General features: G+C 33.9%; 1 protein-coding gene across 1 annotated transcript in view; it reads left to right on the top strand.

Annotated features, from left to right (window-relative positions):
- LOC149779956 (uncharacterized) overlaps window positions 1-19,032 on the top strand; it is a 45,800-nt gene extending 26,768 nt beyond the window's left edge. The window contains exons 4-5 of the mRNA XM_089936664.1: window positions 2,478-2,612; window positions 9,956-19,032. Of these exons, the coding sequence (XP_089792790.1) occupies window positions 2,478-2,612; window positions 9,956-10,081 (261 nt within the window). The 3' untranslated portion in view covers window positions 10,082-19,032. The remainder of the gene's footprint in view (window positions 1-2,477; window positions 2,613-9,955) is intronic.
- Window positions 19,033-19,194: the final 162 nt, after the last annotated feature.

Raw genomic sequence — 19,194 nt, 5'->3', positions numbered from 1 at the left:
TTCCTCTCACATTTTCATTTATAACTTTAATAATTAAATTGTTTGTTAAGTTTTACAAAAACTTTTTAGTTCTGCTTTTTCCTGTAATTGATACATCACAGGGACAATTCACAGTTTTTGAGCCCACATCTCTAGAATTGGGAAGTTTTAATTGAGAAATTGGAGAAGGGGGGGGGGCATTTTTAAGCTTACTGTTTCATACCTCAACCCTCATCACTCATAATCTTTGCTGCAATTTTTTTATATGTATGCCTTTATAGCAGACTAAGTAATTTATATTATAAACCAAAATTAGTCATTTAATTTTGTTCTTGTTTTGTAGATAAGTTGCCTTTCTAAATAGTAGCAGTAGTAGAAATTGCTGTTATTATACTCTTGGTATAAAAAAATACAATTTTTTTAAAACCAGTCCTCAATATGAAACAAAGTTATCTGTTTATACCGGGGCTCTTCAACCTATGGCATGCATGCCACAAGGTGGCACGTCAAGAGGTTTTGTGTGTCTCGTGACGGGTAGGCAAAAATCTTGATTTTAACAGTGTTACTCTCTTACTGGTGGCATGTGCTTGTTCATTTTGTAATTAATCTGGAAAAAGTGGCAGGCTATGCAAAATAGGTTGTGTTTTTTCCATACTTATCAATCAGAACATGATGTGTCATGCTAGAAATTTGATTTTTTTATTCGCACACACCTCCCCCACCCCACCTCAGACACAGCCATGTTTTGTAAAACATTATTTTTGGTAATCTTTGGGTAAACACAAACAGGCAAAAATTACCACCTCAGTATATGCCCGTAACATAGTATGTACATATGGTAAAAGCCTTGCTTACAGCTCATGTAAAACTATCCTTGGGGCAGTTTTACAGTTAATTTTCATAGAGACAAGTAAAAGGCAAGGTGGTCATGTATCAGCAACCACCAAATCACAGATTACTTAATTAGCTCACAATAGCTAGGCTTAAGTCATCTGGAGAAGGCCATGGGGGACCCCATTAGACTAATTTACATAGTCATGAAGTGGAACAACCCAATTCATTTGAAGTTCTTGGTAAATCAAAAGGATGCATGTTGAAGAACAAAAGATTCTGATGAATGCAAAGATGAACACAAATGACAATTGCATTACCTTCAAACCTCTCCCCTCAACTGACTAATGAGAGCAACAAAACTGCCTTATGACTATATGCTGCCATCCAATGGATTTTAAATACAGAAACCTTGTGTATTTATTAAAAATATGTATTGTCAGTGTGGTTGTTACTATGTGTTTGCATATATGTGAATACAATTTTACTTTTTTATATCTATTTGATTGGTAAAAGTCAGTTTTAAGTTTGATGACCTAAGTTCTGGCCCCATATATCCCAGGACGAGGAATGAAGAGTTTAAATGATGTGATTAATTAATAAGTTCATTTATCCTCAATTACACTGCTATTGACTGCAGAGTTTCAAACTAGCATAGACAACAGTCATGAACTACCAAGCCTCTAAAGAAGACACAAGCGTGTTAGATGTGTACACAGTAGTTAACTAGTTAATCTTGAGAGAATTTATACCAAATGCTCATCAGCAAGGGTTTTTGATATATAGGACTCTGGCTCAGAAGGATATGCATTGATGAGACATATGGCCTCAGAATGATATGCATTGATGGGATATATAGCCTAAGAATGATATGCATTGATGGAACATGGCTTCAGAATGATATGCATTGATGGGACATATGGCCTCAGAATGATATGCATTAATGGGACATATGACCTCAAAATATGCATTGATGAGACATATGACCTCAGAATGATATGCATTGATAGGATATATAGCCTAAGAATGATATGCATTGATGGAACATGGCTTCAGAATGATATGCATTGATGGGACATATGGCCTCAGAATGATATGCATTAATGGGACATATGACCTCAGAACAATATGCATGGATGGGACATATGGCCTCAGAATGATATGCATTGATGGGATATATAGCCTAAGAATGCTATGCATTGATGGGACATATGGCCTCAGAATGATATGCATTGATGGGATATATGGCCTAAGAATGATATGCGCTGATGGGACATATGGCCTCAGAAATTGAGGGTCCGGACCTTGCTTATATGTCCAGAATGCATGGATGCTCTGTACTGAGAGCTCTGAGGACTAGGAAGAATTGATATCAGACATCTATCTAATGCATAATTTTGTTTTCCTTAAATTTCCATTGGTACTTTAATATATGTTTTTGTTGAGCCAGCATAGCAATCACTTTAACATTCATGTGCATATCGGTACTTCTATCAGTACTTAGGCCCATCCAACCCTAGAGTAAGCCAGTGTTACATTGTTAGAGTAAGTTCAGTGATAAAATGTTTTAATTTCCATTTATGAATATTTTGTTATAGCTAAATAACAGGCTGTCTCAACAATAAGGGGTAACTTGTTTATTTTGGTATTTTTTTTTCTCCTTACAGGACATGGTGATATATTCAGTGTTCTCCTTTCTGTATTTGGTGGGTTCCTCTATGGTGGCCAGTGTGGTGGACTTCTACCAAAAGATGGGCACAGATGTGTCAGAGGGCACTATAGAACAGCTGGTTGTCTGTGTTGTAAGTTTCAACTAGATTTGTTTTATTGTTGTTGTTGTTGTAGGGTTTAACGCCATTTTTCAGCACATGATAGGCTATACATGGCGGCCAGTATTAATGGTGGAGGAAGAACCCGGGAAATGCCTGGAAAGAACCACCGACCCTCAAGAAGCAACTGGCAAGCTTTCTCACATACCCACATTGGCCGAATCCGAGACTCGAACCTACGCAGACAGAGGTGAGATGGCAGTGATCCGTAACGGAGAGCGCTTTAGACCACTCGGCCACTTGGGGCCCCAGATTTGTTTTATATTGATTGTGTAATTACACAGAGTACTCTCAGAAACTCAGATGTTGGCATGGTCTCTAGCTTATATAAATCAGAGAGCTTGGAGCATACTTCTTACTGAAACAGTGATCAATTTAGACCACATTGGTTTAAAGTAATCTTGTACTTTCCAGTCTCATTAGTAAGTTGTGGAGTAAGAGAAGATCCTCCTGATGGTCCATTGATCATGAGAAATCTCAGCTTAATATACCTCAGTTTTATTGGTGATTGGTGTGGTAGACTTTAACCAGAAAATAGGCATGGATGTATCTTTATCCACTTAGCAGCAGCTAAGTTAAGGGAGCTTTTTGGTTCTTGCTAGTCTATCAAGTTGCATTAAACGGTAATTATTTTAGAAGTCATCATGGAAATTACTGTTCTGAATATTTAATTTCCATTGATAGTTATGATTTTTTTAAAAATTCATTATATGCTATGGGTTATGTAAAATTGTATTTTGTAGTTGACCTTGCCTGAAATCAAGTTCATTGCCTACCTGACAAGAATCATTGATTTTTTTTTAAAATTCTCTAAACAACTAATACCTAGTTTATATTTCTCTGTGAGTGTATGTTAAATATTATGATTATTATCATGGTCTGAGTCAAGAACATTATATTTACCATGTTTATTAAAAAATAATTTTAGTAACAGACCATGTCTGATTATTCTGGAAATGAAATTTTGTCCTACATCCTGGATCTTCTTTTGTGTCTTAGTTTTTTAAAATATAATCTTGTTTGTCCAGAAATTATTCATTTGTGGTATAAAATCTAATTCTGTTAAAATGAGAAATATGACTTGGCAAGTAGCACTCCACAATTAAGTGGACCTGGCACATCAGTTTGAAAAGGTTGCAGGTGCCTGATCTGTAATATGAGGCAAAATTCATATTGTTTGGTTTCTGATGGTAATATATTTTGTATAGTCAAAGAGAAACTATTTTGCAGTATTTGGTTCACTGCATGAACAACTGAACATTCATTGATAAATGACAAATGGTTTTTGAAAAGAATGTAATTGTTACCTGTCTGAGAATAAAAAACAGTATTGTGAGTCTATATGTTAAGTGTTACAAGCTTTAATTGTTAACTGGTCACTGTCTGGCAAACTTAAGAATCATAATGCAGCAATTTGAAAATGATGTCCATGCTTTCTACAGTACACGTAAAAGGGACTGACAGTGTTTCACCAGTACTGATGGTGAGGGAAGTTAAATGTAGCTGAGAAAGATGTCACTGAGAATAGCTTGGACATTCTGACTATTGTTTACCTTACACTGACTGGATGAGCAATTCACTCAGTTTTTATGGCATTGTTCATGAGGAGACACAATTTTCCAGCCCTGTTTAAAGTACTAATGAACACACAAGTGTTTAGTGGCATTTAGTGTTTTAGTTTACACAACACATTACTGTGAAAGCCATAATCAGGCTAGAATATTGGGGGTTTTGTGGTGTGGGCTGACTACTGTACATTAAACATTGTATGATCATGAACAACTCAGCTGACCAAACAATCTCTTGAAATTAGTTCATGCTTTTTGCTCAGTGGTCTATATCTCTTGTTAAGTTTTATGTACTTTCCACAATTACTTCTGTAATTAAATACTGTTTAAACCAAACTGTCTCTTATTTACCAGCTGCTTTTACCATGCTAGTTATTGTTGTTCCCAAATTATGGTGCATTGTTTATGAAATCCTAAGTGAGTGTGTGTGATGTAATTTGGATTTTTTAACATAGCTCTAACAATTTTACAGTCATTTTGCTATGATGTCTGTAATGTGGCAGTTTATAGTGATGCCTAACACTGGGGCATCATGTCGCAGACATGTAGCATGATGTCCCACCCAGTCACATTATCCTGACACCAGGCCAACCAGTCCTAACACTAACTTCTTAATGCAGAGTGACAAGCAAGGCAGCTGTTAGTATCATTTTTGTAAGTCTTTGGTATGACTCGACGCAGATCAAACCCACGACCTTCTGCATCCAATGCGGACGCTCTAACCACTAGGCCACCAGAGCAGTCCCAAGAGAGTAAATATTGCTCAGAATAATTATATACATGTATTAAGAGTATATTATACCTGAACATATGCATGAAATTAAATTTTTTGAAAAAGACTGGTTTGGCAGGGTTGTTATGCAGTCATGTCTAATTAAAAACTCAATGGGTGCCTTTTTATTGTAGTCTATTTTATTGTTTCAAAAATCATCACATATAAATGTTAAAAACTAAATAGAACAGCTAAACACTCTGTTAGAATGTCAAAAATATACAACTCTAAGATATTATGTTCTCTTCACATTACTGTATCAAGATATTATCAAGCAATCCTATGTACTAAAATAATTACATATACTAGAATTGATCATATATGTATTTATTTTTGTGTATAACCTATCTCCTTGAAGTCAGTAGACAATTATTTAATGTTAAAATTTCTTTTTAATATTGTAGAATTTTCAACAAGTTTGCAGCTTTCTTCAGAAGCCTGAGATATTGTCTAGTTTTGAATCAAATGTTAAGATCTTCTCTTGTCATAAATATTGTTCAGACAAAGACTAAATATATCTTGGAAGATATTTGTTTTGTTTTATGTTATATACAGTGTGACCCCGCCTTAGCATGCTCTATTATAACACAAATTTGGATATAACATGGTCGTGGCGTGGGTCCCGAAATTTTATATACAGTGTGACCCCGCTATAACATGGTAGTTGGGAGCCATAGAACCCAATCTTGTTATAGACCGAACCATATTGTAAGCAACCAGGTCAGTTAGCTGAAGAAAATGATTCATGTACCCCAACAAATTTGCGGGGTTTTTTGTGAGTAGGTAATAAATGCGGGCAGTAAAATACATGCTTCATTGGCACAGTTACCATCTTAAATTAATGTATATTAAATGGGAAATACACCTGTAGTGAAAACAGATAAGGCATATATAATATTTCACTTTATTTATAGAACCATGGATTGGTATATATACATGTCTACTGTTTATATACATGTCTTATGTATAGCATGAATAGAGTATCAACACTGTGTACTCACCCGTGAATCTCAACACATACATTGAATCCACAATACAAGTAATTTCATTGAAAAAATCCACACAGATTTAAAATATTCAAGAATTTTGTCACAGGTCATATAGGTCTGAATGGATAAACATAACACATAGTAATGAATGATGAAGCACATTTACTTTTCAGTAAGTCCCAAGTCAGTAAAAGTTAGTTTATTCATGTCTAATTTATATTCATGTCTAATTTATGTCACAGATCATTGTTTCTGAATTCATTATCTAATATATAGCATGAACAGTAATAACACTGTTTACTTACTATCTGATACTGTACCGTCATGGCATGCAGTTAATAAATAATACATGTAATTCTATTGTAAAATTTGCATACATATTTAAACTATTCAGTAATGTTGTTACAGATCATAATGTGTCTGAATTCAGTGGGAAAAATTAACAGCAAAATTAGGTAAAGAAAGATGAAGCACACATATGGTTCATTACGTTCCAGGGTCTATGAATGGTGTCTGTACAAATTTCATGCTCCTTAGATTTTCTCATATGCATTTCCATGTACCTTTATCCATTGTAAATTCCCAATAATTAACACTTGTACACCTATTCATTTGAATGACCACAGCAATAATAATTGACAAACAACACATGCTTTCAGCATGCATATAACTTTTACTTCTGATTTTGTGAATATTGAAAGAAACATGTGAAAAATACTTTTATAAAGATTTTTAAGCTGAATGCTTGTACAATTTCATACCTTTTCAATTTCCAGCTAATAAAGTGGACATTATTTACTGGTCAGCTGATTGCATCTAATAACACCGCCAAGCCCAGCAAACATGTTGGCGGCATTTGGTTTTTGATGTTTATTAAATTGTGACAATCTTTTATCAACCACCGCATTGTCTGCTACTTGTTTGTATATGCAGTTAAAGAAGAAACACATGTCGGCTATTGTTTGAGAAACGATTGTATGCAGAATTATTCAAAGACAAATAATAAAGACGACTTGCTGGCTTTACTCATGGATAAGAATAAGAAACATTGTGACAATGTTTATTTTGGTATAACACTTAAAGAACCTGGTGAAATTGTTACATTTCAGAAGCCACGCCACAATCATATTTCGAATTCTTAACTAAACTCTTCCTCCAAAGGATAATAAACATTTTACACACTATTTCTCATACTTTAAAAAAAAAAGTTTGGGGTACAAGAAAAATACACGTACATATATTTAAAATGTCGGGAACCATGCCATGATGGTATTATGTTTGAATTCATACATGATCTCTTCCCCAAAATGATAATAAAAAATTTTATACACTATTTCACGTACTTGGAAGAATTTTTTTTTCATGTACGAATGAATATATGAAATTTCGGGAGCTACACCACAATCGCATTATATCCAAATTTACGTTATCATGGGGCGCTTTCTAGTGGGGTCTCATTGTGTGTGTGTGTGTGTATATATATATATATATATATATATATATATATATATATATATAGGGAGAGAGAGACAGATAAGATAAAAGTATTTTTTGTGCACACAATATCATGATAGTGTCACCAGATTATTAGGGCTTGGCTACCTAAAAATTGAAATGGCCCCTAAAAGATTTCAATTTCATTTGCAAACAATTCAATGTATCCAAGTGTGGAAAGACATGAATTCCCCAAAACACATCTATGGCATTGGGGTGGGCAGTGTTGCTGCTGCTATTCCTCCAGAATGAATGGTTTTATTGACATGGGCCTTTCACTAAAGGACTTCATAGCTCAGTATAATTACCACATCAAATGCAAAGTTATGCCTCAGAGTTAATATCAAGGTCATACCAAAGGTTTGAGATAAAGTTAAAACCATTTAGCCAATGAGATTTGCTTCAGATTTCATCTTGGGAATGAAGTAACTTAAATCTCCATATGAGTGTAGATGTAGGAGAATTTCTTTTGTTTGAACATGCACTGGACAAAATTTGTGCAGTTTTTTAAACATCTTTGCTAGTTCACTTGCTGGATTTAAATTGGAATAGAAGAATTCCAACTTAAACATATAAAAGTACCAGCTACAGTGAAGGAGACTTTAATTTTGCATTCTGTGAAATGAAAAGTCCTTGTTTTTATTGCAAAGATTTAACCTTGAGCATAAGACCTGGGTAGCAATTTTTTTTAAAACACTGGTGCATAAGTGTAAGGACCTGTTTTTTATTACTACTTTAGGTCCTTGTCAGATAAGAGTAAAAAATGGTGGTTGGAAAAGTTGTCTTGAAAGTGATGTGTGCCAACCCCTAGCCCCATTATCATTACCTGTCAAGTCATGATGATTGCTTCAGATGGGCAAATGGCACATTTTACACAATAGCAGTGTACATGAAATAACAGATTCTGACTTAAAATTTGCATACACGTCATTATGGGGCTTGTATTTTCTTTTCAGCATATTTTAATAGTGTCAAGTGTAAGGTCCGGGGGGGGGGGGGACTCTATTGTGGTCCAAGATGTATGGAAAAATCAGAGTACTGAATAACAAGTATATTAGATTATCCTGCTTATAATAATTTTTGATGTATTTAAGTACATTCGTATCTGGATATGAAATGTTCCATTGAAAGTATGTCATATTATTTCCATTCCATGCATTTATGTTACTCTAGGGAGGCATTAACATTATACTTTTCCATGTAAAATTACCAAATTTGGCAAAAATTAAAAAACCGACAGGGTGATTGTTGTCTTTTAAGAAGAATAATTGTCATCGAAACATGGGAAATATTATACCTATTGTTACAAAAAGGAACAGGAATTTATGCATCACAAGTAGGGAATATTACTTGTGGCCTGTGCTTGACTCCCATTTAAAACCACACAGTTTTGTAGTTTATGGCCTCTTGAAGGAGGAACCATTGTCTCCAGTGGCATGTTTGTGTTTGCTGGAGGCTGTGGTAAAGCTGTCATGTCATGCACTCTAAATATCAATGGCACCTGCTACAGAATTTCTTCATCTTTGCAGAGATGCCACCTTTGAGACATTGAAGGTGTTGCTGCTCTACAGCAAGAACATTTAAATGTTTGTACCTCATGAGAGGGAGATGCATCTTTCGGTATTTCAACCACTGGTTGATGGAGTGTTCTTAGAAAGTCCATTTTGAAGGACCTGCCCCTCTGTTGGTCAATTGTGACATGTCTCTGTCTTATCCCCAACCAAGAAAAGTCAGATCTCATCCCTTCTCATGACTTTGTATATGTGGGGATGAATTTCATCAAGTTTAACTATTGGCTTGCCTATCATGGATTTGTGAGAAAGCTCACATGGGTTAGTGGTTCTTGCTGGGATCTTCCCAGATTTTTCTTGTACCTAATACATTGGCCACCATGTTTAGCCAATTATGTGCTGAAAAATTGCATTAAACCCACAGAACCAAACCAGTCAGATTTGGGATCGGGTTCTGACCTGGAGTCAGAAGGTGTAGTTCTTCAGGGATTTTGGTTGGTGGAATAAGCAGCCATTCATATAACAATTTGGAAATATGTGCAGTAATCTTTGCCTTACAGGATTGTGTCAGTATCATTGCATTATGGATGCTTTGGCAACATGTAATTAGTAGGATTATAAAGATTATAATTTAGTACTATATGTTATTTCTTTAAGTTTCTTATTTTCATTTAACTTGGTAATGGATGAGTGTGTGCTTTTGGCAGAGCGAAAGCTTTTGGTGCATGTTTAAACAGGTAGTTTTATCTAACATCAGTTTATCAATTAAGAGTTCTCCTAAATGTTAACATAAAGCATCAAAAAAGAAAATTTACAAAATACAGGATAAGACCACCTGTATATAAAGGTCAGTTTTGGTAAGACCCCATTGTGACCACTATATACAGGCTTGATTAATTTCAGAATATGACAGATTTATGGATTTAGTCATCTTGAAATAGGCCTACCCATGTCTTAAATAATTTGTTTGATATCTTTTCAGGTAAATGGCTATTTTTGCATGTTTCTGTATGGTTTGACTGCCTTTGTTGGCTACAAACAGTGGCGAATTCAATACAAGTTGTATCAAAGGAGAAGATTACTGGAGGAAGAGGAGTTTGATATTTAATATATATGTTAAAATAAATACAAATATTGCCTACTAATGATAGCCCCCGTGGTTTGCTTCCATATTCACTTCTTCTGCCATGAGAAGCAGTGGAATCCATGAACATCAACAGTGGCATAAGAAGGGATGTGACAAACCTAGGAAGACTACAATTTTCAGTAATTTGTAGGGTAAGGTGGAAGCTTGTAAATGTTATTATTAGAAGTAACCTTTTTTTTTTTAAAAAATATACAACTGCAAATTATGAAGAACAGTCCATATTGGCTAAAGTCCCAAACTTTCACTGTACTGTTCTTTTGTGTACAAGTTCAGCAAGAAAATAGACCCTTCTTGAGGTTTTTACTGGCACTTTTTTTTATATAAGTGGCTGAAGAAAGTTATTCATTGTGTCAAAGGACCATTACATCATCAACAGTTATCAAAATAAAACCAGCTTAGCCACTGAGAAATGTTATGGCTGCTTTTTCCTATGTCAGTTATAATTTGACATTTGATTTTATGGCATAGCAATACACGTAGCAGTCTTTCAGTATGTCAGTCTGTTCTCTGTTTCATTTCTGCCCAATAACTCAAGTTCTTCATCATCTACCATTACAGAACTTTGTAAATAACTTGCTGCTGGAGTAACAAAGGAGCCTATCAACTTTGGTATATTTTTTCCAGAATGGATGAATATAATGACATGGGAATTTCACAGAAAGACTTATGATGTATAATGGTCCTTAATGAAAATGGTGCAGATGAGACCTCCAACATCAAATCCAGGTCAGGAGGAAAATCTATTTTTTTGCTACTTCTCCTTTATAACAGATTGTCACAGTAACATTAGGGTTTTACTAAATTACTGTCTACTATTTGTTTAGTTATTAATGAAAATGGTTCAAATATGATGTCCAGAATGTTAACCATGGTATTTGATCTTGTCCTGTATGGATGCTTGAAATGGGAGCTCTCCTAGAAATCTTATGTTATTGTTCTTAAAATGGTGACAGTCAGACTTGACAAGAAAGAAGTCTTGAAAACCTTGTTAAAGCCACTTCCCTTGAGAGGATGGTCATACCAACATGCAAGTGAATTGTGACCAGACATTGTATTTATTTGCATTCCAATAAGCAAGTTGATAGTCATCATCTGGCACTGACTTTAATGTCAAAGGTATTGATGTAGCTTTTTAGCTGTACTGGTTTGTGAGCATTGTAACATAATTGTATGAATAGATATTTCTCAAACCCAGCCTGTAGATATAAAATCAAACCCAGCCTGTAGATATAAAATCAAACCGGCCAGCCTATAGATGTAAATCAAACCCAGCCTGTAGATATAAAATGAAGAATACCTTGGGTGATGCGAGTTCAAAACTTTTTGTTTGTGTTTTTTTTTTTACAGAAAAAAACCAATATTATGAATTTTAAGCCATCTTAGGAATATCTTAACAGTGTCTGAGACAATTTTGTTCATCTTCTGTTGATTTTATCGGGATTTACGGTCATGACAACAAAAATTGTACCACATGGATTGGATATGGAATCTATACATACTTTTACAGAAATATCCATATGGAAATTTTTATTCTATGGCTGAACCACTCTTATGGATTTCAGTGTATCCATATGGAAATGTTATGGATTTCTTACGTACTCCATATGGAAAATCTCATGGAATATGCAAATTAGTCCATGAGATCTGTAGGTTGTCCATATGGAATAAAAATAAATTCCATATGGAATTTGGCAATACTCCATATGGAATTTGTTAATACATGTAGTCCACATGGAATTGGCAAATATACCATATGGAATTTGTAAATGGTCCATATGGAATTTGTAAATAGTTCATATCAAATTTGGTAATAGTTCATCCCGTACGAAATTTTCCAGGCATACTTAAGGCGGATTTCAGATGGTTTTTTTTTAATCGCTTTCTGCCTAAACCATAAAAGAATCTGCTTTATATTTCTTTTAAACTGCCTAATGATTCTAAGACATTATTGGGAATCAATGATAAATATTCACAATAATTTAAATGGATCATAAATTTTATTTTGACAGATATTATCAAATAAGATCTAGGTTTTTCTTGTCCTCATTTTCTTTCTCGCATACAAAACCTAATCCATGATGGCATCACTTAAGTCTTTTTTCATTTCATTGAAAAGTTTGGTGAGATTTCACAAATATTTAACTAAAACTTTGGTGAGATTTCACTAAAATTTTGATCATTATATAGTATTTTACTGAAGTTTCAATAGTTTTTCAGACATTTAAGAAGGTTTCAAATTACTAATCAACATGAATTAAACGGGACTTTATTAACCAAGGTGATATTAAGTTTGCATGAATTTTTTTTACTGATGCAATTATATGACATCTAAGGCAAGAGATATGGGAGTTAATAATAATAATATTAATAATAATAATAATGACTTTATTTAGAGAAGGTAACTCAATTAGTTACCGAACTAATCTACCTTGAGGTATTCTATCTGTGATGTACAATATATACAGCATATACAACATGATGTGAAGAATCTGGTTTGACACTAAATAATTGATTTTAAAAATCAAAGTATCAAGCCTGGAACATATGCACAGGCATCTGTGAACACATAAACATATATAAAATATAAAATATTAATCTGCATTGAAAAATTCAACTGTAAAAATAATGCAAAATTACAGAAAAGCATCCATTTGAGACATTGACTTTGAAAAGAAGAAATGCTATAAGCCTCTCTTATGTCACTTGTACTGCAGACTTGATTTTTGATTATGCATAAACTATGATACTGTTGTGGTCTCATGAATTAGTCCTTGTTCCATAAGCAGCAGTGACAAATGTTTATCATGATATAATTACTCTTATTTTACACTGAATTCTAACACACCAAGAATATTTTGATAATATACATGATAATGCCTTACGATATTGAAAAACAATTCTACTTGTGGACCCAGAAAATTCCGCAAAGATATGACTATCTTTGATAGACATGGGTATTTGGTAACAATTCCCACCAGTGATCTATACGTTGTCCCTCCTTAAATTCATTCTGGAAGTTAATCAGTTTTGAGTTACATAACTTCAAAATCATCCTGGTTCAATTCCTTGTCCTATTTAGCATGTTAACCACTACTGTAGAGCTCTTTATGGCACAAAAAGCAAAATGCTAGTCCTGGCGTTCAGCTTTCATACAGATTGACCAATTACATTCCCATCGACTTTGCATTCAAGCTATTCTCATTGCCACACATTTTTCAAATGGTTATTCAATCTTGTATCCCGCTTGAAAATTGAAATGGTCATGTTTAGCAAGCATGCTCATTCCCATCAGTTTCCGTTACACAACGATTCATTGGGCAGGTATAAAATTTTGACCAATCAGAAAGCCCTTTACAGCGAGAATCTTTTAAATAATAAACGGAACAAATACTTATTAGAAAGCTTGTTGCAGAATGGGACTGGATAGAGCATCTCCTAAAATACAAATTTTTTGTGTGAAAAAGGACGTTTGAGTGAATGTCAAAAAATGTTTACTGTGATTTTGCTGAAATTTCAGTCACATTTTCACTAGGGTATGATTTTTGTAGAGCATATTTTAATAGCAAGCCAATATATACATGTACTTTAACTCCCACCAATATTTCTATTTGAACCAGATAGTCTAGGTTATTAATTCTTCAGAGAGTATTTTCCATGATGCTATAATACATGAGCCTGCTTTCCATATGGAAAAAAGTGCTTATGGATTAAAGTTGCAACTTTATTCCATATGGAATTTTAACTTGCTGCGAAGTACTTATGGAATTGATATGGAATAAATTGTCTGATTCCATAAGTTTTTCAGTCCATATCTCTTCCATATGGATTCCTGAAGTATTCCATACAGAATCCATGAGAAATTTCTGTATGGGTATAATTGCATTTAAAGGAGTCTTTTGAATATGTTGTTGACTTGGTCATATAAAAAAATAGTCATATTTTGTATGATGGATTTTCTCGGGAATATCTGAGATGGTCTTTAATACTCAGCAGTTATAAAGAATGAAAGGACAGAAGAAACTAACATTTAATGGATTGCAGGAAATTCTTTTCTGCTAATAGAGCTCAGGTCCATTTGATGGACTCTTATTTACTGGTTTAAGTTATCTGTCAGGTTTGCTAGTACTGAAATTTGGAAAACATACTTGAATTCACAAACTCTAAGCCATATATATTTGAATATATTTAAAAGTAACAAAATGCATATTATGAATTACACAAGACATGAAGTCGGCTCTGAGAATGATATGTGGTGCACATGATCATGATCATCTTTAGACACTTGTTAAAAATGGACATTTTCATGATTCCCCATGCATTTGTACAGTTTTTCCTTATGTGTCAAAAATACCTGTCTGACATCTAGAGGACATCATCTGATCTTCACTTGCCAAGTTTTAGGTATGTTAATCTCACTTTTAAATTAAGTTCAATTATGTAATAATGTAATGTGATGGCATGTCAGGGTCTGTGTTGTTTGCAGTTGGACTTGACTTTTCAGTGATCATATACAGTAAAAGAGATGGCATTACCTTTTCACTAGCTTGTGTCCAGTATGTCCATGCAAACTACAAATAAAAGACATTGTATTAACTTGGCAAATCTTTCTCATATTAGGTCCTTGTTATGATAGTGTTATAAATATTTTAGACGAGTTTTACAAATAAATGTCTTTATTCCAGTAAATCTGCATAAATATTGTTTCTGATTTAGTAGATGTTTGAACTCCATTTGGCTGTATGTAATGGACACCTGTTTTTAGAAAATAAATGTCTTTTTACCTGCCTATGGAGGATAAATGTAAATTTTTTCATCGCTTGGTTGTCCATTATAAACATGTTTTGATACATATTGGAATATAAAATGCACAGAATTTTGATACAGTTCTTGAATTTACATCCAGATTGATACTTGAAATAATGGTTATGTTGGAATGTATTGATCAAAGCATGTATGTAATGTAATATTTTATTTTTTACATTTTTAATTTGCATAACATGTCAACCTACATTTTGTATTTTATCTTACACATAATGTTAACATTTATTTGGAAGGGTTTGTCTTCCTGAATAATTGTGCAATTTCTTTTTACATTTTTTTGAGCTTTACATTTGGTTGGCACTCTATGCCATTGTGTGCGGAGGTGCCATAAAACACTACTGTCAGCTTTTATACGCCACAGGTTTATGGGGTATTTAAGCATATACTGTAATCAGAACTTAGGAGGTAAAATTATCTTTATTAGAAAGCTCAGATTCAGTAAGATGCCTCTTGTATTTATATATATATATATCTCACATGCGCAAGAAAATAGACCTTTGGACATATGAACATCATATTTATATAATGTCATAATAATGCCAGGTCATATTTTGTTGTTCCAATGAAAAATGGAACATTATAAACCTTGAACGTGGGAAAGAAAATTATTCTGTACTTTTACAAAAGTAATAATACATCCAAACATTATGAGTTCACTTCAGATTTTTTTCTTTGCCGTTGAAAATTTAAGTGTTATTAAAATGGGCACAATTCTAGGGTGGGGTGGGGGCTGTGTGTGGCAATTTTTACTGTACTTTCCCAGCTATCATCCTTTTGTTTACAAGACTTTACAGATACTCTTTTGCATTATGTTGAAAACTACTTTTCACTTGTTGAGAAAAATGTACTCTCAAATAAACAAAGAACACAAAACTTTATGGCAGACTCCACAGTGCTCAGTTGAGAAACAGAACAGAATCGATACATCTGCCAGATGAACAGATAGGTTCATGGACAGGCAGAGAGATATGCAAAAAAGGAATTAGGGAATGGAGTGAAAGAACAGTTGAAACAAGTTTATTGTTAGAAAATTAGGTAATGGAACTGTAGAAATAAGTTCATTTTTAGAGAATGGGATGAAATAATTTGTTGTTACTAAATGGGGAGAGGCAAAAGTAGAAATAAAACCATTATAGTATTAGGAACATTAGTGAAGGAGCCATAGAAATAAAATGACTGTTTGGGAATAGAATGAAGGAACAGTAGAACTAAATCAATTGTAAATTTTTACAAGACTTGCAAGCACATATTAATTTTATTTTGGGTTTTGGGTCATGCTACATTATGTAAATTTATCAGATTCACTGCTCAAATTCTGTCTTTTATGCTGCATCAAATGTTTTGACTATGATAAAGAATTATAGTCACTTTTAGCTGCAAAGACCCCTCCATATTTTAGCATGATAGGACGTCAGACTTAACGAGCTTTATTTCTTTTAAATCAGTAAGATGTTATCAAGTTGTCGTTTTTATTGCATGCTTCATGTAATAATTGTGATTTTTTAAAATTATTTAACTACTGTAACCTCCAAATAAATATGTCTTGATGTACATCTTATTTTCATAAGGTGGTTACTGGTTACAGAACGTTTTTCTCACTATCTTGAGCACACAAGTCCTTTCTCCAGTGAAACAAAATGCATCTTAAACCTTGATCTTTTAGAATATGCTAAAATCACAAAATCCATCATATATGTCTGAAGGTCCCTTTCCTCTTAGCTTGAACATTTTTTTCAGGTAGGTTGATTACATTTGTCATAATTCAGACAATACAAAGCTGGACCTTATCTAACTTTTATGTAATTATTTGACTTTATTTAATGATAATAAAGAAACATTATGTTGCAGGATGACAATGATTTTTCTTGAGAAATTTATTAAGTTTATATTGTTAGTGTTTATGTGATATTATAGTGTTGTTTAGCAGTTGTAAATGATTTCACTTGTTTTAATACGGTTAGCATATTGATAGCTAAAATTGCACCTGCCTTTTTTTAATTAGTGCAAGCATATGCAGTCAGTATTGTTATCCTCATTATCCTAGTTCAAACTTTCTTCATCAATAACGGATTCCGAAGCAGTTTCCTTGTGGAAAGAAAATGACACAGCTGTAAATCTTTACACATCTTTGTTCATTGTTCTCCAGCTGTCATGTCAACAGAAGTCATGATTTGATTCTGTCCGTATATTTTTTTCTCTGACTCAAAATAGAGGGAGATGCATTATAGGAAGAAGGAAACAGTGATCTCAGTTTATCCAGTTCATTGAAATTAAATATCATCACCTCTTCATAATAAGAATTTTTTGTACATAAGATACAATTGATTTTGCCCAAGTTTTGAGGGTCTTTTAATGGAGTTGAAGAGTAGATATGTCATAGGTAGTTGGGCAGAGGATGACTATGCTAATGGCCTTCAGGTTGGTCAAGCACAAAGACTAATTTGGCAGCCAATTTGTCCACAAATGACTGTAGAGTATAGGTACTTGGGCAGCATTATTAGCATTTTGGTAGAGTGTATGAATAAACATGCTTTCTTCAAAGTTGAACTGTGTGGCATGATGTACGGGGGATCAGCTGCCCCTGCCTTTTGATTTGAATGGTTAACTCCCTTACGTTATCCACTCTTATGCTGCTGTGGAGTAAGATGTCATCTGGGTGACTGAAGACTGTCAGCATTAATCACGATCCTCTGCATTCCAAGGACAACTGAGTGACAATCATCCGCATAATAAATGAGGACCTGAACTTGAGTGGCAGGTGGGTGGGTAATATGACTGGAGCTGCCATTGTTATTGTCTAGCATATGGTCGTCTGTTTTGATGACCATTTCGTTGTTGTAGTACTTGATGCAATGAAGTCTGTGGTTCAGTCATTAAAAATTGGCTGAAGACTCGCAGTAGAATTCCTGCTTTTTCATGAAGAATTTATCATGCCTCCACCTTGGGTCATCTGACTTATGCTTCATTCCTATAAGCTTGTGATTCTGCTGCTTCTTGCCTAACATGATAAACACACCACTCGTACCGCTTCTTGCCTAACATGATAAACACACCACTTGTACCGCTTCTTGCCTAACATGATAAACACACCACTTGTACTGCAGATAGCAATAACTAAGATAAGTTTGTTGTGCAACCTGTTTGATACCTTTCTAAAAAGGCAGCCATTAATCCAGTGAAATACATGCCTGTGCAAAATATACATTGTGCTTTAAGATTTCCCTAACATCCAAAGCAAAGCTTGTTTGGAAGCAAATGTCCACCCGTTCTTTCATAGTGGATATAAAGTAGCAGTATTGCAAACACCAGACAATGAGGTGACTCAACACAAGCCTGCTGCTAGTAATGGAAGGCATGACTTGCACATATCTGAAGCCCTTATAGCCACTAGGTTCACTTGTTTTTTTAATGAATTAAACAATATCCCCCTTTTGGGAGTTTCGCTTGCTACCTCTACAATTGGAGATTATAGCTCTGGCCCAAGAAAGTTCCTGAGATGAGTAGGTACCATCAAAAATGAGGTCAACCAAGGCTGTGACTCCCACACCACACTCATAAAAGTACAATCTCAGCCCAAGCTATTTTAAAACTAATTATCTAATCAAGTTTCTCTTGGCATGTATGATAATTTGTAGCCAGAACATTTCTTCATAACCGAATTAGAAGTACATTCATTTCAGTGACAAGTTCACAGTTGGAAACCACATGAAGCAGATTTTGAAAGCATTAAAGTTTGTATCTTGAGACATGAAAACTCACATTAGACGAGTATATGATTGTATTTGTATGTTGTTTATCTTTGGAATGAGCATGTTTAAGGTTGAGATTTCTTGAATTGTCTGCCTCATAATTGCAAGATGTCATGAAGGTATATTGTAAATAAAATATGGTATTTATACTATAATAAAGAGTTAAAGAGTATGCTCTCACCTGAAAACTCATTTTTCTTGATTTTATTTCATAGGCACTGAAAAAGGTTTTCAGTTTTACATATAACTCAATAAAACATTACATATACCCATTCTCTCTCTCTCTCTCTCATATATATATATATATATATATATATATATATATATATATACACATACATACATACATACATACATACATATATATATATATATATATATATATATATATATATATTCATGCATACATGAATGGGGAATTTGAGAATTAACCAGAATTTCACTGAGATTTACACTTTTGTTTCCTCTTTTTCTTTCAACAGTTTGTTTTTGTTTATGAAACCT

Source organism: Sinohyriopsis cumingii, chromosome 16 (assembly GCF_028554795.1).
Source record: "Sinohyriopsis cumingii isolate HCF-2022 chromosome 16, ASM2855479v2, whole genome shotgun sequence".
In the NCBI taxonomy this organism is placed as follows: Eukaryota; Metazoa; Mollusca; class Bivalvia; order Unionida; family Unionidae; genus Sinohyriopsis; species Sinohyriopsis cumingii.
The sequence above is the reverse complement of the archived record's forward strand: the minus strand, read 5'-3'. Positions and strand labels throughout refer to the sequence as shown.